The 24,647-nt window shown below is 41.5% G+C and overlaps 1 protein-coding gene across 1 annotated transcript in view; it reads left to right on the top strand.

The window, feature by feature from the left end:
• The first annotated feature begins 8,495 nt into the window (after nt 1–8,495).
• The window catches only part of NET1 (neuroepithelial cell transforming 1), a 61,903-nt gene continuing 45,751 nt past the window's right edge, over nt 8,496–24,647 (top strand). The window contains exon 1 of the mRNA XM_070601948.1: nt 8,496–8,789. Coding sequence (XP_070458049.1) covers nt 8,662–8,789 — 128 coding nt within the window. The 5' untranslated portion in view covers nt 8,496–8,661. The remainder of the gene's footprint in view (nt 8,790–24,647) is intronic.

Genomic DNA, 24,647 nt, shown 5'->3' with positions numbered 1-24,647 from the left:
GAAATTTTCGAACTTTTCTGTCAAGGGTCAAGCCGGAATTGTATGCCTCCATGTGGGTGCTGCTGTTTGTGTGCTAACCCTTGGGAGGAAACCATGAGACCCCAGTCTGACCATCTTCTCCCCCTCTTCATCTGTCTTGTCTGGCATCTTCTTTGCCGTCATTGTGTGGAAGTTAGGTTTGGATTTAAAGTAAGCCAGACTTGGACTTCCTGCAAAATAGAAGATTTTAAAACTTTCCTCCAGGCACCTGACCCCCTACACTGGCGCTGGGAAGTTAGATCTTTACCCCGCCTTGAGCCTCTACTGCCTGTCTCTCTGGCTTGTTTAGCACTGGTGTGAGAACTGTGTGCCCACGCAGAGTGGGATTTGGATAAGTCCCATAGTTATTTGGACGCCTGGAGTCAAGCCCAGCACCCTTCTCCAGGTCCATTAATTGTCGGACACAAACTTTATCTATGTGCACCACTCTGTCTGTTCCCCAAAAAAGGCCCACTAGGGTACATGGTGCATGCTGGCCAATTGGGCTGATTTCACTTATGAGCCCATGACAAAGAAAAGGATGATCTTTTACAGTAATGTAGCCTGGCCCCAGTATACACTGGGCTTAGCAGAAAAGTGGCCCCGAAATGGGTCACTTAATTATGATACCATCTTGCAGCCAGAATTATTCTGAAGGGAGGAAAGGAAGATAAAATCCCCTATGGTCAAGCGTTTATGCTGCTATATCTAGATCAGGGAAGAGAGGAAAATGGATGGAGGAGTCTCCTGGCTCCTCCCCCTCCTCTCCCTTTTCTAGGCCCACCACTCGCCCAAGGGGAAATGCCTGAGGGATTGCCAAGTCTGAGAGAGGGACTCTCTCCTTCTCGAACCCAGCAAGGGACACAATTTGGTCAGGGGGCCCTTCCTGGAGTGGGGCAATGTTCACTGCAACAATATCCCACAGCCTTAAAAGGACAAGGGCAACTGGCTGGCTTTGTTTGGATGCACTCTCCTTTCTCTACCTCAGATCTTTTAACTGGAAAAATTTTATATGCCTGAATGCTCATGTGACTTTTGCTCCAGGCCAGCCAGAGGTGCAAGTGCTGCCAGAACAATCCTTATGGTTCCAGATGGCCCTGCTAGATGTTCAAACACCACCACCGGACCTGCTGCCACCAGAGATTCTCCAGGAGATAAGACCGGATGTGTGGGCAGATGGGAAGCCTGGGAAAGCAAAGAACGTCCATCCAATACATACAGCCTGAAACAATATCTGCTAATACAGGAGGCTCAGAAAGACATTCAGCCAGTGTTGCAGAAATTCCTGGTGGCAGGATTAACCAGACCTTGCCAGTCACCATATAATACTCCTATTCTCCTGGTCAAAAAACCCAATTCAGAGAAATATCAGTTTGTTCAGGACCTTCGTGCCATAAATGAGGGGGTTCAGGACTTGCACCCTGTGGTGCCCAGCCCTTATACTTTGATAACCAACATTCCAGGTGAATACGGCTGGTTTTCAGTTTTGGACTTACAGGATGCATTGTTCTGCATACTGCTTGCAGAAGAATCACAACTTTTTGACTTTGAATGGCATGACCCAGATATTCAGACCACTCAACACTGTTGTTGGACAGTGCTCCCCCAGGGCTTCAAAAACTTCCCTATGCTATTTGGGACGGCCCTAGCTAAAGACCTGTGCCACTTACAATTACAAGAAGGATTGCTGTTACAACACGTGGATGACTTGTTGATAGTGAGCCCCACTTACGAGCAGTACCTGGCCAACACGATAAAGACCCTGAATCATTTGGCTGAATGTGGGTATAAGGTCTCACAAAAGAAAGCACAGATCTGCCAAAAGAAAGTTACATACTTAGGATTTACCTTATCATAAGGCCAGAGAGGGGGCCAGCCCCATGGTGTAGTGGTTAAGTTCACACACCTGGGGTTTGCAGGTTCTGATCCCAGGTGCAGACCTACGCACGGCTCATCGAGCCATGCTGAGGTGGCATCTCACATACAAAATACAGGAAGATTGGCACAAATGTTAGCTTAGGGCCAGTCTTCCCCATCAAAAACAAAATGAAACAAACAAACAAGAGGCCTGAGGGAACTACTGCCAGACCAAAAGAAAGCTATAGCATGCCTAAGTCCTCCCACCAGCCCGCAACAACTGCGAGGATTCTTGGGCAGGGCTTGTTTCTGTCAGATCTGGATTCCTAACTATGGTCTCATAGTAAAGCCCCTCTGTGAGGCTCTAAAAGGGCTAGACCAAGAACCACTAGAATGGACAAAGGAATCTCAGGTGGCCTTTGATACCGTCAAGAGAAAGTGAATTTCAGCTCCAGCCTTGGGGCTTCCTAACTTGGACAAGCCCTTCAGCCTATATGTACATGAAAGGCAAGAAATAAGTTTGAGGCTTTTAACCCAAAAACTGGGCATGACCCCCTGGCCAGTGGCTTATTTTTCCAAGTAATTGGATCAGACGGTCAAGGGCTAGCCCTGCTGCCTCAGGGCAGTGGCTGCTACGTGCGACATCCTCAAGAAGCTGAACGATTTACCCTGGGCCAACCCACCACAGTATATGTGCCATATCAAGTACACTATTGAAATGAAAAGGGGGATCCTGGCGCAGTGGAGGACAGATGGACAAATACTAGACCATCTTTTTGGACAATCCAAACGTACAGATGCAAGCATCATCCTCCCTAGACCCAGCCTCCTTGCTCCCTACTGAGATATCAGAAGCCTTAGGACATGACTGCTTACAAGTTATCGAGATGGTGTATTCTAGCTGAGCTGATTTGTTGGACTGTCCATTGGAAGAACCGGACTTGGAACTCTTCCCAGATGGCAGTAGCTTCATGGATCAAGGTAAGAGACATGCAGGATATGCAGTCACAACTTTACAGGAGGCTTTAGAGGCTAAAGATCTACCCGCAGGGACATCGGCTCAAAAGGCGGAAATCATCGTCCTCACTCAGGCTTTACATCTAGCCCGAGGGAAGAGAGTAACTATCTATACAGATTCCTGATATGCCTTTGCTGTGGTTCGTGCTCATCGGACAACCTGGAAAGAAAGGGGATTCTTAACAGCAGGAAAAAAGGAAATCGGACATGGCCCTAAAATCCTAAAACTGCTTGGTGCTATTAATAAGCCTGCTCAGGTAGCTATGGTGCATTGTCCTGGCCACCCGAGGGAGAATCTAATGGGTCCAGAAGTACATCATAGGGTGCCACCTACAAAAGACTACACAACAGGTGTCTAAAAATTGCATAATCCGTGCAAAGAACAACCCCAAGACTGCATCCGGTCCCCCCACATCTGGGCACCCAACATAAAAACATTGGCGTACTAAGCACTGACAAATAGACTTTACCAGATGCCCCGGGCAACTGGAAATTTCAGGGATGTGTTAGGGTTTGTGGACACCTTCACTGGTTGGGTACAAGCCTTCCCCAATCAGACTGAAAAAGCATCAGAAGTCACTCACATGTTACTAAAAAATCATCCCTAGGTTTGATCTGCCTAATACCTTGCAAAGTGATAAGGGACCAGCTTTTGTCTCCCAAATAACCCAACCAGTGTCCAAAAGCTTAGGCATCTGCTGGATACTACACCCAGCTTGGAGACCTCAATCAGCTGGAAAGATGGAGAAAATGAATCACACCTTAAAGAAGACTACTGCCAAAATTTGTCAGGAAACACAACTACCTCGGGATAAGGCACTGCCCCTTCTCTGCTACAGGTTAGAGTAGCTCTCCAAAGTGGTGTTGAGTCCTTTCAAAATTCTACATGAGAGACCTTTTCAGGCATCGCCCCCGGGGACTGAATCTTTGGACATTTTCAGGAATGTCAGGTTTGCTAATTATGTTAAATCATCAAGCTCTGTATTAACTTCTGTCCATGAGCTTGCTTCTCATAGGTCTGCATATCTGTCTGACATCTCTCTACATGCCTTTCCACCTGGTGATCTTGTTTTGCTAAAAACTTGGACAGACCAGGGACCCGGAAAACAGTTGTCACCCAAATGGACAGGCCCCTTTGAGATTCTTCTCACCACTCACTCGTCTGTAACACTTAAAGGCATGAAACCCTGGATACGTCACTCCTGGATCAAGGCAGCCCCCAAATCACAGGAAAGTATCCCACCGGTTTTGAGGGGAAAGTGGGTCACAGAACCCCTTGGAAAACTAAAATATGTCTTTAAAAGAAAACTTTCTTCTATAAATTCAAAAGGAAAGTAACTTTTCCATGCTATGGTCCCCCCACAACATCCTGATTCAGCAGGAAGTAGCTAGAGAAAGTATGACGCCCTGTCTCCCCCTTGACCCTAAGATTATAGGTTACTACTGACAGGGGGGCAATTTGTAAGTGAGCATAAGCAAGGCTATCTTGTTACACTAAAAGGCCCCAGCCCCTCCTCTGCATGACTACTTGCTGCTCTGCACATACTCTAAAAACAGTTACATGCTCTCTTGATTTATGGCCTCCACTTACGTATGTACTCCCTAATAGCTTGATAAATTAAAACTTTGTTCTATGAGTTTCTCTCCAGGAACACGCTGACCACAGGTGGGAAACACACCTACAACTTATCCATCACAGCTGACAGAAGAACGAACGGAACAATGTGATGCCTGGAGCCCATCATGCCTGGAAACCAACATCCCTGGACCCCCTCCTTAATGCCCATTTTTCCTATATAACTGCCTCAAGATTCTGTAATTTTTGCAGATGGTTTTTTTGAGACATTAGTCTGTCATCTTCCCGATTGTGCTGGATAATCAAATTAAAACTTCGTTTCTCAATTCCTAACTTATTGTGATTGATTGGCTGAGATCACAGTGACTAGAGTGAGTCCATTGCTTGGTATCGACACCAGAAAGTTTAGCTCTTATAGGGTCAAGACACTTCCCCAGACTTCTCCATGTCCTGAATGACCAACCCTCAAAATGGTCCACATCCCTTTGCTCTGCTTCTATGGTACCAGCAATTTTCTGATTAAAAATTTGTCTTCTATTCATTGTTCCCTAGTATCTAGCACAGGGACTGGCATATTATAGTTTTATTTATTCAATAAATACTTGTGAATAATTTAAAAAAATAATAAGTTCCCAAGTATCTGAAAATTAGAAAAGGGTGCTCTGTGTGCAAGATGACATGAGTGGAGTCAATTAAAATAGAGCTGGGGTAGCCATTTCAGAGGAATTGCCTTGCATTTCTTGTTTTCTTTATCTTCCAAACTGGACCAAACCATCAACATTCCAAGAAGTCAGTAAGGACAAGAATATCTTGTTTGTAAGGAATGATAAAATTGCACTTTGCTGATCACTGAATTGCCAACCAATCAATGAAGTACAAGTCTAGCTTTTTGCCTGATGACTGAATCTCAAGCCAATCTATGAAGTACAAACCTAGCCTTAGCTCATCTACCACCAATGAACTCTTCCTTAATAAGACTTACCTCATCTTCCTCCTTTTTTTCCCACAAAAATCCAGAGCCATCTCCTGGAACTGGAGCACATTTGAGTTTCTACTTCAATTTGTGTCTCCTGAATTGCAGTTCTTGAAACCCCAAATAAACTTTTTGCTTCTCTTGCAATTTATCCCTCTCGTTTGTTGACATCTGCAAAAAATGACAGTATCCTGATCACTGGAAAGAAATCCCTCCCCACTGAGAATCCCCACATCAACCACCTGGATTACCTATTACTTTGGGAACTGATTATGACAAATTTCCAAAGGACTGACCACCTCTAATTACACCATCAAAACCAGTCTCAGGGCCTGCAGAGCTGCAGAAAGACTCTAACTGTACCAAAATATTAGGTTGACACCACGAAATTGTTGTGTCTGTGAGGGAAAATATTAAATGTCAGTGATTTCATATGGTTCGAACTAAATATGTGCATCCTATGAAGCTCTGTCTGGGTGGAGACCAGCTCCCCAGATGACATTTCTGTATTATTTCACTCTAACTGCTACAAAGCAGTTACTTTCTTACTTTTTGGGAGGGGTAGGATAACATGGAATAGAGGTGCTTCTTAACTAAGGGCATCTTACTCCCTAACTCCTTATCTTTTTAAAACTAAAATATTTTCTCCTTTGTGTCATAAAGGTAATGCAAGCTCAGTACCTCTCTATTAAATATATATATAAAATACAAGAGGGTAAAGAAAAAATTTTAAATACCGGAAGTCTGATCAGTTAGAGACATTTTCATACATTTCATCTTTTTTCTCTATTAAATCTCTTATAATTCATAACTCTGAATATATCTCTAAATTCCATGTTTTTATTTAAAAATTACAATATGCTATTTTATTACACACTTCATAGTTAATTTTTACTGGCTGGAAATATTCTTTCCAACAACCCACCAATTGGGAGAAAATATTTGCAAATCATATATCTGACAAGGGTTTAATCTCTATAATATATAAGGAACTCACACAAATGAACAATAAGAAAGCAAACAACCTGGTCAAAAGGTGGGCAGAGGAAATGAACAGACATTTTTCCAAAGAAGATATATAGTTAGCCAATAAACACATGAAAAGATGTTCAACATCACTAATCATCAGGGAAATGCAAATCAAAACTACACTGAGATACCACCTTACACCTGTTAAAATGGCTATAATCACTAAGACAAAAATAACAAGTGTTGGAGAGAAGGGAACCCTCACACACTGCTGGTGGGAATGCAAACTGGTGCAACCACGATGGAAAACAGTATGGAGATTCCTCAAAAAACTAAAAATAGAACTACCATATGACCTAGCTATCCCACTACTGGGTATCTACCCAAACAATTTGGAAGCAACAATCCACAGTATCATATGCACCCCTATGTTCGTTGCAGCACTGTTTACAATAGCCAAGACATGGAAACAACCCATGTGCCCAGTGACCAATGATTGGATAAAGAAGATGTGGTATATATACACAATAGAATACTACTCAGCCAGAAAAAAGACAAATTCATCCCATTTTCAATAATATGGAAGGACCTAGAGAGAATTATGCTAAGCGAAATAAGCCAGTCTGAGAAAGACAAACGCCAGATGATTTCACTCATATGTGGAGTATAAACAAGTACTCGGACAAAGAAAACAGTTCAGTGGTTACCAGGGGAAGGAGAAGGGGTAGTGGGGGGACACAGGGGGTGAAAGGGAGCACTTATGTGGTGACAGTCAAGAAATAATGTACAACTGAAATCTTACACTGATACAAACTATTACGAACTCAATAAAAAAAATATTCTTTCCAGTGGACCAACCATAGTTAACCATTTCGCTATCACTGTTTATTTAGATTATCTTTACTTTTTCTGATATTATAAATGTCATTAATATCTTCATGTTGTAGAGGAGAGAAAAATTTACTTTGACTTTCTTAGGGGTCAGCGGCAGGTCATAAGAATGAAAATAACAGAAGCCAGATTAACAGGAGAAAAGCATACAGATTTTCGCATGTAGATGACAGGAAAATGAAGACCCAAAGAAGTGTCAAAACCTAAGTGCTGATAGACTAGGTCAAATAAAGAGAGGTAATTGTGGAAAAGTAACTAAATCATATAAGGAGACCAAAGAAGGACAAGAATTATTTTAGTAAGGTCTGTTCGTACAGAATTCTCTATGCCTTGACTCCCCATCTCTGGTGATAAGAACTTTCTTTCCTCCCGGTACAGGGAGGGCATCTCTCACAACTGTTTCATCTCTTGCTCTCAGGAAGCAAAGCGGGGGTCAGAACGTCCTTCTCGCACCTGCTGTTTTTCAAGGGCCTGTAGCTCAAAATAATCCTCATGCCAAAGTGGTATATTCTGCCACCCTTCAATGCAAATATAATTTTATTTCTTAGGATAGATTCCCAGAAATGGAATCATAGTGTCAAACGAGAGATTTTTTTAAAGCCTTTGACACATACGAAATATTTAAAATCAAAGAATGTGCTCATTTAACAACTGTCTTTTTATTTAATAAGGTCCTTTATGTGACGCTGTGCCTTTTGCTGCCTTATTATAATCAGAGGATGAAGGCACTTTCACTCTCTTTTGCTAAGGAGAGACTGTCTTCAGCACTGGGAGACAGGAGGGCTCATAATTAGATATCACTGGTTTCCTAAAGACAGCCCTGATAACAGATTTCCACTCCCTCTGGTAACTGGGATTTATCGCACATGAATAATTTAGCACGTAAGGGGCCAAAAACCAAACCTCATTTAGGTCATTACTTTCAGCCTCTTTTCTCCCCAAATGCTAAGACCTACAATGCTTCCAATTTTCTTGGCATTCGGTGAAAGTCCTACTAAACAGTGTGGTAGGTACCAGGGCTTGGAAATTTAGGAACGGAGTCAGAATTCAGTCCGAGGCCACCCACTTATCTGCAGGACCACCCCCTCCCACCAAGCTCCAAGCTCCTTTTCCTGCCCTCATTTAAGAGCCTGGAGGGGCACGCCGGGGGAAAGGGGCGGGACTCACGTTTCCTAGCAACCTCCCGCTGTCCCCTGATTGGCTGGTCGCCGCGCGGCCGCCATTTTCAAACCCCGGAAGATGGCGGCGGTGGCGGCGCCTTCCTGACAGAAACTCCTCTCCGGGCAGAAGCGGTCGGGCGCCGTGCCCGTCCCTGCGGGCGTCCCGGGCACCGGGCCACCGCCCCAGCCCCCTCCGCGCCATGGAGCCCGAGCTGGCGGCCCCGAAGCAGCCCCGGCCGCGGAGGCGAAGCCGCCGGGCCTCCCAGCTCAGCGTGGACGGCACCGCAGGGCCTTCGGCCGCCACCCCTGGGCCGGGGCCGGACGGGAGGTGAGCGCGGGGGGCTGCAGCGGCGGGGCCCTGGGCGTCCGGTCCGAGGCTCGGGGGTGGGGGAAGCGAGAATGGGGGATAGAAGGGGGCGGGGGAGACGGAGGGGAGGGGCGAGGCGCAGGCTGCTCCTCCTCCTCCTCCTCCGGCCTTTCCTCAGGCGGGGGCGCGGGAGGTCACCCTCCTCCCCCTCCCCCCTCCCCCTCCTCCCCCTCCTCCCCCTCCTCCTTCTCCTCCTCCAGCCTTTCCTCAGGCGGGGGCGCGGGAGGTCACCCTCCTCCCCCTCCCCCTCCTCCTCCGGCCCTTCCTCAGGGGGGCGCGGGAGGTCATCCTCCTCCCCCTCCTTGTCCTCTGGCCCTTCCTCAGGGGGTCGTGGGAGGTCATCCTCCCCCTCCTCCTCCTCCTCCTCCTCGGTCCTTCCTCAGGGGGCGCAGCCCCCTCCTGGCCCTTCCTCAGGGGGCCGCGGGAGGTCATCCTCCTCCCCCTCCCCCTCCTCCTCCTCCTCCTCCGGTCCTTCCTCAGGGGGGCGCGGGAGGTCATCCTCCTCCCCCTCCCCCTCCTCCTCCTCCTCCTCCTCCGGTCCTTCCTCAGGGGGGGCGCGGGAGGTCATCCTCCTCCCCCTCCCCCTCCTCCTCCTCCTCCTCCGGCCCTTCCTCAGGGGGGCGCGGGAGGTCATCCTCCTCCCCCTCCTCCTCTGGCCCTTCCTCAGGCTGGGGTGCGGGATGGGCACCCTCCTCCCTCTCCTCCCCACCTTTCCTTGGTAGGAGTGCTGGGATTTCACCCTCCTCCAGACCTTCCTACTGTTGGGGCGCGGGCTGCTCCCCCTCGTCCTCCTCAAACCCTTGGTGGGGGGCGCTACACGGGTTCACCAGTAGAGGTGAGCTCTCCACACCCTGGGGTACCGGCTGGAGTGTGGGCGGTTCCTAAACGCAAAGGACACACAGAAACTGCTGGAGCCTTCCAGGGTAGGGGGAGAGGAACTGTCACCCGGGCCGCGATAACTTCTCACAGACGCTAGACTTTTAGCCTAAAAGAGAGCTTTAAAACGAAATGTTTGGCCGAGGCCAGAATCTTTCTTGTTGAGAACTGGCCAAGTCGGTGAACAGAGCACAGCTCGGGAGAGTCCAGCCTCCGAAGTGAAGAGACGGAAGAGGACGGTCGCTGACGTTAACTGTTGACACATTTCACCTTGCGTCTCGTGTGTCCGGAACCGGTGGACGCTAGATGAGGGTTCAGGAGGCTGTTTCTGGAAGAGGAGCGGTGTAAGAAAGTACTGAAGACATTGCTTTCCCATCACGGTGTTGGAGGTGGTAGGTTCCAATCACTGGTTGTTGGACCTTACATCTCTAAGGCTATGTCTTCATCTGTACCATGGGCATCATAATAGACTCACTTCCTATAAGTTGTTGTGAAATTCCGTGATAATGCCTGTAAGCTGCATACACAGTACTTGTATACAGAGAGCGCTCAATAAATGTTAAACTGTTATTTGTTGATTTTTATAAGAATAATTCCACATCTGCTTTATCTTTTCCAAAGTCCCTGTAATCTGTTTCACATTATTACTTTAGATAAACTACTTTCCAGTCATGCCTAGATGTGCCAATCTTTTTTTAAGAGATAGGAAAACACCTTGCTTTCATCAACAAGGCATTTATAAAGCTAGACTTTTTTGTTAGATACTGGTTTTTATTATTTTGAAGTTTAGGGTAATCCTTGCCTGAATATACCTTTGTGATGCCTTTGTACAGATCACACCCTGTATTTAAGAGGTAGATCAAAGAGCAGAGAGAAGGAAGTCTTCATCTCTGAGAATGAGAAATAGGAGAACCAGGAAAGACAGGTTAAGAGAAAAGGAAAATGGATTTCAAAAACATCAGACAAAGGGGGGCCGGCTCGGTGGCGCAGCAGTTAAGTGCGCATATTCTGCTTCGGTGGCCTGGGGTTCACGGGTTCTGATCCCGGGTGCGGACATGGCACCACTTGGCACGCCATGCTGTGGTAGGCATCCCACGTATAAAGTAGAGGAAGATGGGCATGGATGTTAGCTCGGGGCCAGTCTTCCTCAGCAAAAAGAGGAGGATTGGCAGTAGTTAGCTCAGGGCTAATCTTCTCAAGAAAAAAAAATCAGACAAAGGTAATGTTACATTCATTCTGCGTTCATTCGGTAATACTATTGAGCACCTGCCTAATGCCAGGCCTTGTTGCAAATACTGGGAATTCTGCCTTACAAATGAAGATGAAGTCCCTGCTCTCCTGAAGCTTAAATTCTGGTTGGGGGAAGAGGACAGTAATCAAATAAATATATAACATAGCAGGTGGTCATGCTGTGAAGAGGATTAAGGCATGGTACAGGGGATAGAAGTAAGGAGAGAGTGATGTTGCTATTTTAGGAAAATTCAGAAGGAAAAGCCTTTGTTGATAATGATGACATTTGAGCAGAGATCTGAAGAAATTAAGGAAGTAAGTCATGTGAATATTTGGAGAGAGGGGCAGCAAGTGCAAAGGTTTTGAAGTAGAATCCTATTTGCTGTGTTTAAGGAACCGCAAAGAAGCCAAGATGACTGGAGTGGAGTGAAACAAAAGGGAGAATGGTAGAAGATGAAGTCAGAGAAATGGCTGGAGCCAGATCATGTAGTACCTCGTAGACCGTTGAAAAGACTAAGTGTGAATGAATGAGTTGAGAAACAAGAGGAAATGATGTGATCTATAGTTTAAAGGGATCAGTCTGTTATGTGGCAAGGATAGAATCAGGGAGACCAATTAGGAAGTTATTATTGCAGTTGTGACATCTTATGAGAGTGGTAGTTGTGGTGAAAAATGTTCCTATTTGGGGATGTATTTTGAAACTAGAGCTGATAGGATTTGCAGATGGGTTAAATGTGGAGTTAAGAGAAAAAGTGGAATGAAGGATAACCCCAAGAGATTGGCCTAAGCATCAAAAGATAGGTCCCCATGTTCTCCGAAACGAAAGACTAGGATAGAAGTTTGCCTTGGGATGTATTAATGAGAGTCCTGTTAACAAGTTCATCACAACAATTTTTCTTTTCTCTTTTTTGCTTTTTTCTTTTTTTAAAGCTTTTATTGAAGTATAACTCTCAAATGAAAGAGTGCATGAATCACCAGTGTTTAGCTCAAGGAGAGTTCATAAAGTGAACCCATCTGTGTAACCAGATAAAAATTTGGGAATTGTTTAATTTTTTAGGTATTTTATTTTTTGGAAAAATTAGAGAAAAATTGGAATTAATTTTTTAAATGTTTAGTAGGATTCAGGGGTAAAGCAATCTGGGCCTGGGCTTTTCTTTGTGGGTAGTTTTTTGATTACTCATTCAGTCTCTTCCTTTGTTACAGATCTATTTCTTCTCAAGTGAGTTTCAGTAGTTTGTGTCTTTTTCGGAATTTGTTCATTTCATCTAAGTTATTTCATTTGTTGGTATACAGTTATTCATAGCATTTCTTTATAATGCTTTTTAACTTTGTAAGGTAAGTAGTATCCCCTCTTATTTCTGATTATAGTAATTTGAGTCGTCTTTCTTTTTGTCTTGGTCAGTCTATCTAAACTGCTGTCAATCTTGATCTTTTGGCTTCACTAATTTTTCTCTACTGTTTTTCTCATCTGTGTTTAATTAATTTCTACTTTAGCCTTTATTATTTCCATCCTTCTGCTTGCTCTAGTTTGCCCTTCTTTTTCCAGCATCTTAAGATAGAAGGTTGTTACTTATTTGAAATCTTTTTCTTTCTCAATATAGGCATTTATAGATATAAATTTCCCTTTAAGCTCTGCTTTAGCTGCATCCTGTAAGTTTTGATATTTTGTGTCTTGGTTATCATTAATCTCAAATTATTTTCTGATTTCCCTTTGATTTCTGCTTTGACCCATTGATTATTTAGGAGTGTGTTATTTAATTTCCACATATTTGTGAGTTTCCCAATTTTTTTCCTGCTGTTGACTTCCAATTTCATTCCATTATGGTTGGAGAAGATATTTTTTATTATTTATATCCTTTTAAATATATTGAGTTTTGTTTTATGCCCTAGAATATGGTCTATCAAGGAGAATGCTGCGTGTACACTTGAATTTATATTCTGTTGTTGGATGTAGTGTTCTCTAGATGTCTGTTAGATCTGGTTGGTTTATAGGGTTGTCCATGTCTTGTATTTCCTCGTTGATCTTCTGTCTAGTTATTCTGCCATTATTGAATATGAGGTGTTAAAGCTGGTTTTATTGAATTGTCTATTTTTCCCTTCATTTCTGTCAATTTTTGCTTCATGTATTTTGTTTTGTTGTTAGGTGCTTATATGTTTATAATTATTATATTTTCCTGATGGATTGAGCTTTTTATCAATATAAAATGTCCCTATTTATCTTTGGTAACTTTTTTTTGTTTTAAAGTCTATTTTGTCTGATATTAATATAGCCACTGTAGCTTTCTTCCAGCTTGCTGTTTGCATGATATATTTCTCTATCCTTTTACTTTCAAGCTATTTGTATCTTTGAAGCTAACATACATCTCCTATAGACAGCACATAGCTGGATCATATTTCTTTGTTTTTTTAATCTATTCTAACAGTCTATCTTTTGATTGTTTTCTTTACTCCATATTTAATGTTATTTATTGATATAGTTTTATTTGTCTGCTGTTTTACCTTTTGTTTTATATGTCTTTTGTTTCTCTATTCCTCCTTTATTGCTTTCTTTTGCATTAAATGAACATTTCTAATTTATAGCATTTAATTTCTCTACTTTTCTTCTTCATTTAAACTGATTTTGTTGGTGCTCTTTTTTGTGTGTGTGTGGATTCAGATTATCATCTGGCCTCACTTGCTTTTAGCCTGAAGTACTTCCTTTAGTACTTCTTGCAAGATAGGTCTACTAGCAACACATTTTCTCAGTTTTTGTTTATCTGGGAATGTCTTCATATTTGAAAGATAGTTTTGCTTGATTTAGGATTCTTTGTTGATAGTCTTTTTTTCTTTGAGCACTTTGGAAGTGTTATCCCACTACTTTCTGGTTTCCACTGTTTCTGCTGATAAGTCAGCCATTAATTTTTATTTTTATTTATTTTTGTGTGTGTGAAAAAGATTGGCCCTGAGCTAACATCTGTGCCAATCTTCCTGCATTTCGTATGTAGGATGCTGCCACAGCATGGCTTGATGAGCAGTGTGTAGGTCTGCACCTGGGATCTGAACCCACAAATCCTGGGCCGTATAAGCAGAGCAGGCAAACTTAACCACTACACCACCAGGCCAGCCCCTCAGGCGTTAATCTTGTTGGGATTCCCTTGTAAGTAGCAAGTCATGTGTCTCTTGCTGCTTTTAAGGTTTCCTCCTATCTTTGGCCATTTTTACTGTGAAATGCCTGAGATCTCTGTGTTTATCCTCCTTGGAGTTCATTGCACTTTCTGGATGTGTAGGTTATTGTTTTTCAGTGAATTTGAGAAGTTTTCAGCCATTATTTATTGGCATATTCTTTTTCTCCTTTTGGTACTCCCATTACGCATATGTAGGAGGGAAATCTGTTGGATAAAACAAGATTTTAATAAGGCATACATTGGGGCTGGCCCCACAGCCAAGTGGTTAAGTTCACGCACTCCACTTTGGTGGCCCAGGGTTTTGCCAGTTTGGATCCTGGGCATGGACCTAGTACCACTAATCAAGCCCTGCTAAGGCAATGCCACACATAGCAGAACTAGAGGGACATACAACTCTAATATACAACTATGTACTGAGGGGCTTTGGGAAGAAGAAGGGGAAAAAAGAGATTGGCAACAGATGTTAGCTCAGGGTCAATCTTTAAGGAAAAAAAAAATAATAATGCATATATTTAAACCAAGCAGCTTTACTTATAGAATTTTATCTTCAGAAAGTAATTGCATAAGCATATGTGGGTGGTTGTACAAAGAAGTATATGACAATATATTTTTATAGTAAAAAGCTTAGAAAAACAGTGGGAGAAAATTAAACTCCATGGTACTTTTATACAGTGAAATATCATTAGCTATAATAGTTTTTAAAATCTCTTTTCATAATTCAGATGGAGTTTATTTGGTATTTAAGGTATATTTGGTTTTTAAGTTCATTTCTTTTGTGAGGTGGAGGGTACATTTCCTCTGTGCGCCTGTGCAGGTTTTCTCTAGGGCAGCAGTTCTTATTTTTGTGGCTTCAGGACCTCTTTACACTCTTTAAAATTGTTGAGGACACCAAAGAGCTTTTGTTTATGTGAATTCTAGTTATCATATTAGGAATTAAAACTGATTAATTTTTTAAATATTTGCTTTGAAAAGACCCATTACATTTTAGCATAAACAGCATATTTTTTGAAACAGTGATTTTCAAAATCAAAATTAGAAGAGAGGCATTGTTTTCTAAGTTTCACAAATGTCGAATATCTAGCTTAACAGAAGAGAGCTGGATTCTTATGTCTCCCCTCTGCATTTAATGTGTTGCAGTACATAAAGTTGAAGTATGTAAAGAATGAAATATGAGTATATAAAGAAAATCTGCCCTGATGTGTATTTTTAGTTCAAAAAGGCATGAATACTTTAAGAGTCTTTTCAGATAATTGTGGATAATCTTTGATAATACACTAGAACTTGACATGTGGTAGTTTCTTAATGATTGGCTGCAGTTTGTAATCTGAAACCATATCAGTGAACTTTTCCTTCTCTGTTATGTTAAAATGCTTTGGTCTGCTTAACTTTTTTTTTGAAGATTGGTACCTGAGCTAACAACTGTTGGCAATCTTCTTTTTTTTTAATTCTTCTTCCCAAAGCCCCGCAGTACATAGTTGTATATTCTAATTGTGAATGCCTCTGGTTGTGCTATATGGGATGCTACCTCAGCATGGCCTGATGAGCGGTGCCATGTCTGCGCCCAGGATCCAAACTGGTGAAACCCTGGGCTGCTGAAGCATAACACGTGAACTTGACCATTCGGCCACAGGGTCAGCCCCTGGTCTGCATAACTTGTGAATAGATTTCTTTTTTTTTTACCCATTCATGATTTTGTGACATTTGTCATTTGGAAAATATTGATGCACTGAGTTATGCAGATCTTCCAAAATTTGAAACACTTTGTTGCATATCAAAAAAGCTATCAAAAATCACCATCATTAATGTCACCACCAATCTCATATGACAAGCTTGTTGAGTCTTAGGAAGATGTCACGCCCACAGTGATGGATACCAGTTTTCAAAAATTTGAATTTTCATTTGAAAGCTCAGATTTTATCTTTGGCAGCAATGCTTCATTATAGAATAAATGTCTGCAAAATACGTAAGTCCAAATAATAATGATTTCTTTATCTTTCTCTCAAATAAAAATATTGTTCTATGAAAATAAACAGCTAACTTCAGCTCACTAGATTGATTGCACAATTACTTTTCCTTATGAAAACCTCGTTTCACTGCCCATGTTTCCTTGCTCAGAAAGGATCTTCCCTTGGCAATTTGTGTCACTAAATTGTTACGTTTCATACATTTACACTTCTTAATTCTCATTCCTTTAGAGTTAATGAGTTTTGTCTCTGGCTGCTTTTAAAGAGTTAGGGAAGACAGGATATGACCCAGTGTACAAATGGAGAGTTTGGCCTTAGAAAATACAGCTTATCCATTATAACAAAAGAGAAGGAAAAGTTTAAGGTATATTGGTAGATTGGACAGTATAAGTATGTGGGATATTATATAATGAGATGCAAAGTCATAAGCTAAAAGTGAGGTGGGGGTAGGGAGGGAGTATTGGAAGAGTAATGAGAGAAAGACTTGAAATAGTTATTTTAGAGGATAGGAGAGGAAATGACAAGGGGAATGTAATGGTGTTGCTGGGTAGAACTGGAGACCCTCTTGAAATTTGTGGTCAGGAATTTAAAATGAAGCTAGTCAGCATGGGTTTGTGCGTTCACGTGCTGCTGTTTACTGGGCCTGCCCTTTAATCAACTTGACCCATGATTGGACCTCATTTCCAGCCACACTCATTGCTAATTGTTAATCCTGACCATCCAAGCAAGAAGCAGGAGCTAGACTAGAGTATAAGCTAGGAAATAGAAGTGGCTAGGATGTGCAGAACCTAGGAGAGATGGCTTACTGTTTTAAATATTGTCAATGCAAAATAACTAATAACCATTCTGTAGATAAGAGAGAGAAGGTGAGTTTTGCTTGAGCCAGGGTAAAGATTATAACCTACAAAGGCAGTTTCCACAAAGGAAGAAAGCATTCCAGAGAAGCATGGTTTTCAGTACAGTTTTATACCTTTTTAGAACAAAGAACATACATTAAACACACCCAGGATACATACTCATCAAAGTTTCAAAGAGGTATTCAGTTGCAAATTAGCAGGTCAACATGACCCTGATGTCCAGGAAAGGGAACTTATCTTCAAGAGTACTAATACACTGTACCCATAGGGCATTACCAGTACTGGCTTGTAGGAGGGGAAGTATGCATTCTTATCTGAAGAGAGTGCATTCTTTACTCTAATGGTTAAAGCAGATATACAATGCATGTTTGATTGGCCATAAGTCAGGCTTCTTTAGTTCAAGCCGAATCAGTTTTGAACCAGAATAGCTACCCTATGTACCTCAAAATGTGAAAATCTCTTGTCATTTTCCCTTTTGATCAATAATCTTTTGATAACAAGCACTGATGATCAAGATATTGGCCATCAGTGCCAGGGTGGTTGCTACCTGCCCTAGGTCCATCATGTCCATTGGTGCTAGGCTTTTCTTTCTTTGATTGCCTGGTTATCCACATTGAGGGGAAATAGTTGGATATAGTGGATAAGCATAGACGTATATATTGACAGGGGAAGCATTTCATAGGTTATGTAATTTATCAATTATCCTTAGGTTATTGCACAAACGTATGTGTGCTTTTACATAACTTATGGTTACATTGTTTATAACAATGGTAATAAACTTAATATTTGAAATGATTAGGTTAGAAGGATGAGTTTTGGGTATGGTCTTTATCAGGAAAAGAAATTCTTACAGAGTTACCATCACTCTAGGCTGCATTCCAGTCTTATACCAAAGGGTTTAAATGAGGAGATAGAAGGTTGAAAATACAGGCCTGGTCCAGAGTCTTGGGACAACTGTCTACAACAGGTGCTATCTTCTCATCCTGGTTTGGAAGTATTTGTCTTGGTCAGTCAAAGTCAGGTGTCAGAAACAGGAGTTGAAATCCACTCTATGGGCTGGCCTGGTGGCGTAGTGGTTAAGTTCGTGCACTCCACCTCTTCAGCCAGGGGTTTGCGAGTTCAGATCCCAGGTGCAGACCTACACACCACTCATCTTAGCCATGCTCTGGTACCATCCCACATACGAAGTAGAAGAAGACTGGCACAGATGTTAGCTCAGGGCCAATCTTCCTCACCAAAAATAAAAAGAGAGAGACATTAAAAAAAGAAAAATCCACTTTGGCGAGCGGCCTTTTTAAATGAGAAATGTGAATTGTGAGTCTTTGCCCTTTAATTTTGCAGCCCATGGATTGGTTAAAAGTGCCTGTTGTGGTTCTTTCCAACAGGGCTTCAGAGAGTCTTTTATTTGATGCTTCTTCCAGTAAGCAAATTCTCCAGGTTGTAGTCCATGATCCTTAAGATCTTCATCTCCCGGGAGCTCTTTGTGAAAGGAATCAGCTACCAAGCTTTCATTTCTGTTAAGCACCTCAGTGAGACCCTGACAACAATGTAATATATATCTCTTAAGCAAAGTTGGTTCATATGGTCCCTCATCTAATTGCATAGGCTCTCCTGTTAATTCTTTCAAAAGGAGACAGCCAATGTTTACCAAAAGGTATAGATCTAAGATTGAGAAGTACTAGTGGAAGAACTTTTGAGCATGAGAGAGTAAATGCTTCTGAAAGTTTTGCGAATTGAGTTTTGGTAGTGCCACTAGTTCTTTCCATTAATCCCAAGGACTGGGCATAATAAGACCTGAGAAAGTCTGCATTAGTGGCCAAATGTCACAGATGGGTTTAACTACTGGTCCAGGGAAATGAGTTCCCCAGTCACTGGTTAACTTGGTAGGAATTCTTCTAACAGGAATTATCCTACTGCAAGGTCACTTACCCCTTCCTAAAGGATCCTTTGAGGTATGGCTAACTCAACTTTGTTCAAATGCCACTGTCTCAAGGATATGAGTATATCTTAGTAATGATCTGTGTGTTCTCACATTGGGTTGAGGCCTTTCCTTGCAGAAGGGCAACAGCTTTAGCAGTAGGTGTGGGATGTCACCACAGCATGGCTTGATGAGCAGTATGTAGGTCTGCGCCCAGGATCCAAAGCAGAGTGTGCAAATTTTACCACTCGGCCACAGGGCCAGCCCCTCAAAAGGTCTTAAACCCTTAAACAAGATCCTAAGTCACTGTGAAAAAATGCTTAGTTATCCGTTTAACCATGATGACTATTAAAGATTTTCAGGCAAATGCAGAAAATTAAATAGCTGTAAAGAAAACCTTAGCTCCTATGATTAAAGACCTGATAAAGACAATACAGGAAACTTATTTTGATAAAAGATAAAATCCCTACCCTTCTGGTAGACTACTCAAAAGATACTTCATCATCTCTTTATCAAGAGCAGACTTAAAGTCCAAGAAAATTATCCTTTTAAAGGAAAGAAAAACCAAGTTCTGATTTTTGTATCAGCTTGCTTTTGATATTAAAACTTAAATTCATTTTAGTCTTAGCCAACTTGATCATGCACAGAATTCCTTCCTCAGGGTTCCTCGTCCACAATCTTTCTATAACTTTCTTTTCCCGTCCAGAATTTGTCCCATGCCTGCCCTCCTTCTTGGTACTCTAGAACAGAAATATCTCCATTCCTTATACTTGTCTGCTTTACTGGGAACATACATTTACTTTTCTTGTATACAAAGACATTTTCCCTATATTTTACATTATCACCCTGTGGATTGGTAGACCCACAAATACTGTCTAGAAATATGTGCGTCTTCATAGAAAATTTCTCAGTGTGGCACAAAGCATATTTATTAATAAACCCAAGCATTTTTCTAGTTTCTCTATAATAAGACAAAGGTAGATAAACCTATGTTTAGTAATTAATGTCTAAATTTTGTCTTATGTGGAAATGACCTAGATACTCAATAAATTTCTATCATTTAACTTCCTTTAACAAAACTCTTAAGATTTGTTATCAAAAGATCTTGAAGTTATTTTAAATACATATACCATAAGAATCATTATTCTTAGAAAGTTTACCCAAAAACTTTTCTCTTACTTACATCCATTTAGTTTGTTTCCAATTATTATGTTTAGATTGCCTAGAAAAACTTCATGAGACATTAGAGAAAATCACCTATCATTCTAAGCTATTATTTTTGCTGGCAAATTTTGTAACAGAGGTAACGTGTCTGTATCATATCCAATGCTAATAACCGTGGAAGCATGTTTATTTCAACCAAACCAACAAGCTTAAATAAGTTTTTGTTTACCAAGGATTATTTTATAACATGTTAACTTGAAAAATCTTTGGGTTAGTTTCTATTAGATTTAGAAATAATTTATGTAAGCACATATTTAAGCCGATTGGATAGCACTCTCTTATAAACTGGTCTTTAATAATACCATTTGGTGGTAGAAAAATATCGCATATTTATAATATACATATATAGACAAACACATAAATACACAGATGCAAGAAAGATTTTATAGCCTCCATTTTTAAATTTTTCCTGAGATTTTTGGGCAGTGCTGCTTTCGTAGCAGTCTACATGTCCAAAGCTGCTTTCCTCCCCTTTCTTTTTCTTTCAGTCTTGGGAATCTGGGATTGTCTAGATAATAGCTCCCAGAGAGATAAACAGTGGACGTTAGTTAGTTATCAAAGGACTGACATGTCTACCCAATTATATTACCCTTAATTTTCTTCATTCTTTCTAGATACTTAGTTTTATCTTAATTTAGGAAAGAAGGCCTAAAAAGTTCCTACTGGGCTTTGAATATCAGCTTCCAATTTGGCCAAATTTCTGATCATAAATTGCTAAATTCTTTCAAATATCTTGTCAGGTTTCAGCCAGGACAAACAGTAACTATACTTGGCAGCATTAAACAACTCTATTGATTTTTAATTTTGGTTTTCCTTTGACTATTTAAGGGTAGCACTTTCCCAGAAAATCAGTCTTGTTAACTCTGGGAGGGGTTCATAGTGGGCCCTCCTTCTAAGGTAGAGCGCGTCTGTAAAGCTTTGACGTAGTAGACTTCTTTTAGGTACCCCTTATAACCTAATTTTTTGTTAGCTTTTTGCAACAAAACTTCCAATAAGGCTATTTCGGAAACTTAAAGGCGTTGCTTTTAAGTGCACTTCTTAAAATGATCTTATCTAATTGGAACATTCCTTCTAATGGCCAATGTCATTTCCCTGAGGCTGACATCAGTTTGGTGGAACTCTAGCTGCAAATGGAGTGCAATGCACATTTCTGTCCAACCATCTCAGACCGCAGTTGAGGGCAACCCAATGTTTGTCTGACTGTGTTTTGGGGCCCCCAACCTGAGGATTATCGTCTAAGCTCTCAGGACACAAAACAAGCTCGGGAAGATTTTGCTGTTCTTTATAAATATTTACAGGTTCTGGAACCTTTAGTTTTTGATCACTTGTGCCAGAAGGTGGCGCACTTGGCTCTTTGGAGATTAAAGATTGTATTTAATCTCCGCTCTGCAGCTCTTAAATTTAGTACACAAAAAAGACAAGTTTTGGGAGCTCAAAAGAGCCCCCAAGTGGCCACTGTAATTTTAAATTATCCTGGGCTATCCTCTTCCAAAGATCCAGCCATTTACAGTTACCTCCATTTTGTTAAGCACTTGCAAGTATTGGCTCTGTACATATTGTACATGAAGCCAGCCACAGTTCCCAGAGGGAAGCTGCCTATTCCAGAACTGGTTGGCTTTTAGAAGTGCAATTTCTCATTTTAGTTTCATTTCACTTTACTATAAAGTCTGAACAATTTCTAAGGACAGTGTGATAGGTGAGAGATGTGCTGTTTGTGAATGTCACATCCTAAAATAGCCTGTGACAGGTGTCCCATCTCTCCAGAGTTGGAGTTTTCAGTCTCTCATTTTGCTATTAAACAATTTGCTCAGACTTTATATAGACACAGTTCTTTCCAGTTTAAAGCCAAATTAAAAGGTCAGCCTGCCCCATACACTCCAAAGTTCCCCTTAGGCTCTCCTGGCCTAGGAAATTCTCCTTAAGTTCCTCTTACCTAGTAAATTCCCCCTAGGTTCCTCTTACCTAGGATGTGTACCAGTACCCGCTTAAGACACCTAGTGTTAAGACTTGAAACAGCTCAAGTGAAAGTCAGGACCTACAACTTTAATAAGGAGGTCGGGGTTTCAGGAGGAATTCATCAGGGCACCCAAAGAGTGCAGTGAAGCTAGAGGGAGGGGAGGGTGCTCAATGGGCCCATGCTGAACCAAGCACCAATCAAATGTAGATTTCACATGGTCTCCAGTGGGTTTCTCTGAAATCTTGCCACACTGTGCCAAGAAATGTCAACGCAAAATAACCAATGACCGTTCTATAGGTAAGAGAGATAAGGTGAGTTTTACCTGACTCAGGGTAAGCATTATAACCTACGAAGGCAGTTTCCACAAAGGAAGAAAGCATTCCAGAGAAGCATGGTTTTCAGTACAGTTTTATACCTTTTTAGAACAAAGAACATACATTAAACACACCCAGGATACATACTCATCAAAGTTTCAAAGAGGTATTCAGTTGCAAATTAGCAGGTCAACATGACCCTGATGTCCAGGAAAGGGAACTTATCTTCAAGAGTACTAATACACTGTACCCATAGGGCATTACCAGTACTGGCTTGTAGGAGGGGAAGTATGCATTCTCATCTGAAGAGAGTGCATTCTTTACTCTAATGGTTAAAGCAGATGTGCAATGTATGTTTGATTGGCCATAAGTCAGGCTTCTTTAGTTCAAGCCGAATCAGTTTTGAACCAGAATAGCTACCCCATATACATCAATATGTGAAAATCTCTTGTCAATCTGTACCAAGTTAAAAGAAGGATTATGAAGCTGATTGGTCTCTGCTAAATGTTGATACTTGGGATTGTTTCACACTGAGGTAAAAAAAGTTTTTGTCCATAATATATGTGCGCTGACTGCTAAAGGATATGACAGAGGAAAGATAATTAGGGAGAGAAAAGAGTAGAAACATCTGATATCCAGTGGGATGTAAGCTTTCAAAGTAGGTGCTTCATGTTATACGATAGGCCTCTTAACTCTTTTCTCCCCTTTTCTCCCTTTTTGTTCTGGGTAGTAGGCAAGGGTCTTGTCCATAGACAGCCCTGGGCCCCACGACATGATTCAGAGCTCAGAAGGCCTGCATTTCTGGCCTCGTTTTCCTGACACTGAATGGCCTGAGCTTTGATTCACCTAATTATTTTCTCTGGGAATGTACATTCCTTTAGACTGAGACTCACAGCCAAATAAAACTGTAGTGTTTAAAGAGCTTAGTCTTTACAATCGGACTTCCTGGGTTCAAACTCTGGCTGCTGAGGACTTAATCTCTTTAAATCTCATGTCATAATATCTATCTCATAAGGTTGTGAAAATTATGTGAGATAATTCTTGTAAAGCATTAGAACACTACCTAAACATAGCATATACTCCATAAATTTTAGGTATTATTTTTACTTTCTGCAGGAAACACTAGAGTTATCTCTTACATACCTTCTATCAAAGAATATTTAGCAATTAGCTCTATTACCAGCTCTTGTTGAGGTGGTGTAATGTAATTGTTAACAGCACAATGCTGGAGCCAGGCTGCTTGGATGTGAATCCTGATTACTGATTGGCTACTTTGAGACTGATACCAAACCTCTTAATCTTAAATTGTGTACCTGATGCACAGTAAGCCAATCACTAAGACACTGGTGCTTGGAGATGGAGAAAGGTTTGTTCAAGTTGGCCAAAGTGAGAAGGCAAGAGGATAGGTTCTCTCAAATATGCCTTAACAAAGAAGAAAGCAGGGGTTCTTTATAGAGCTAAGGGGCTTGGGAGGAGGAGTTTCGGCGAAACGAAGGGGAAATCGGTATTTCTTTCATTCCAGATAAGCCCTTGGGCAATGAGACTTCTGGGGTCAGCAGCAACTGGGGGCTGGTTATTTGATGGTTGTAACTTCTTTAAAGGCATTCTTTTTCTTCTGCAAAGCAAGCTCATAAATCCTTGTGACAGTTGCATCATCCCTCAGGTTAAACAAGAAAACAGCAAATTAACAAGATTAACTTCTTTTCATCTGTGTCTGTGTGGGGAACAAGGTTGAAGGGTAATCATGTTCTTAATTGAGTATTTACAGTAACCCTTAAGTACCCAGCTTCAGGACTTAGACCAAGTTAGTTAAAGAAGGCGGGAATAATATTAGTACCTACCTTATGGAGTTGCCATGAGGATTATGAATTAATGCATATAACTCATATAAGCATCTAAAATGCTTAGAATAAGTAGTGCCTGGTACATAATAAACATTCAATAAATTTTTTTGTTGCTGTTATTATAAATAACCATTGACATGCATTTTAGGACTGAAAGAGAAGGCCTTCAAAATTAGTATAGTCTCTTTTTTTTTTTTTTAAGATTTTATTTTTTTCCTTTTTCTCCCCAAAGCCCCCCAGTACATAGTTGTATATTCTTCGTTGTGGGTCCTTCTAGTTGTGGCATGTGGGACGCTGCCTCAGCGTGGTCTGATGAGCAGTGCCGTGTCCGCGCCCAGGATTCGAACCAACAAAACACTGGGCCGCCTGCAGCGGAGCGCGCGAACCTAACCACTCGGCCACGGGGCCAGCCCCCTAGTATAGTCTCTTTTATATATGAAACCCTTAAAGCTCGATGAAATCTCACAGCTA

Source organism: Equus przewalskii, chromosome 30 (assembly GCF_037783145.1).
Source record: "Equus przewalskii isolate Varuska chromosome 30, EquPr2, whole genome shotgun sequence".
NCBI classification, from domain to species: Eukaryota; Metazoa; Chordata; class Mammalia; order Perissodactyla; family Equidae; genus Equus; species Equus przewalskii.
This window is presented reverse-complemented; position numbering and strand designations above follow the sequence as displayed.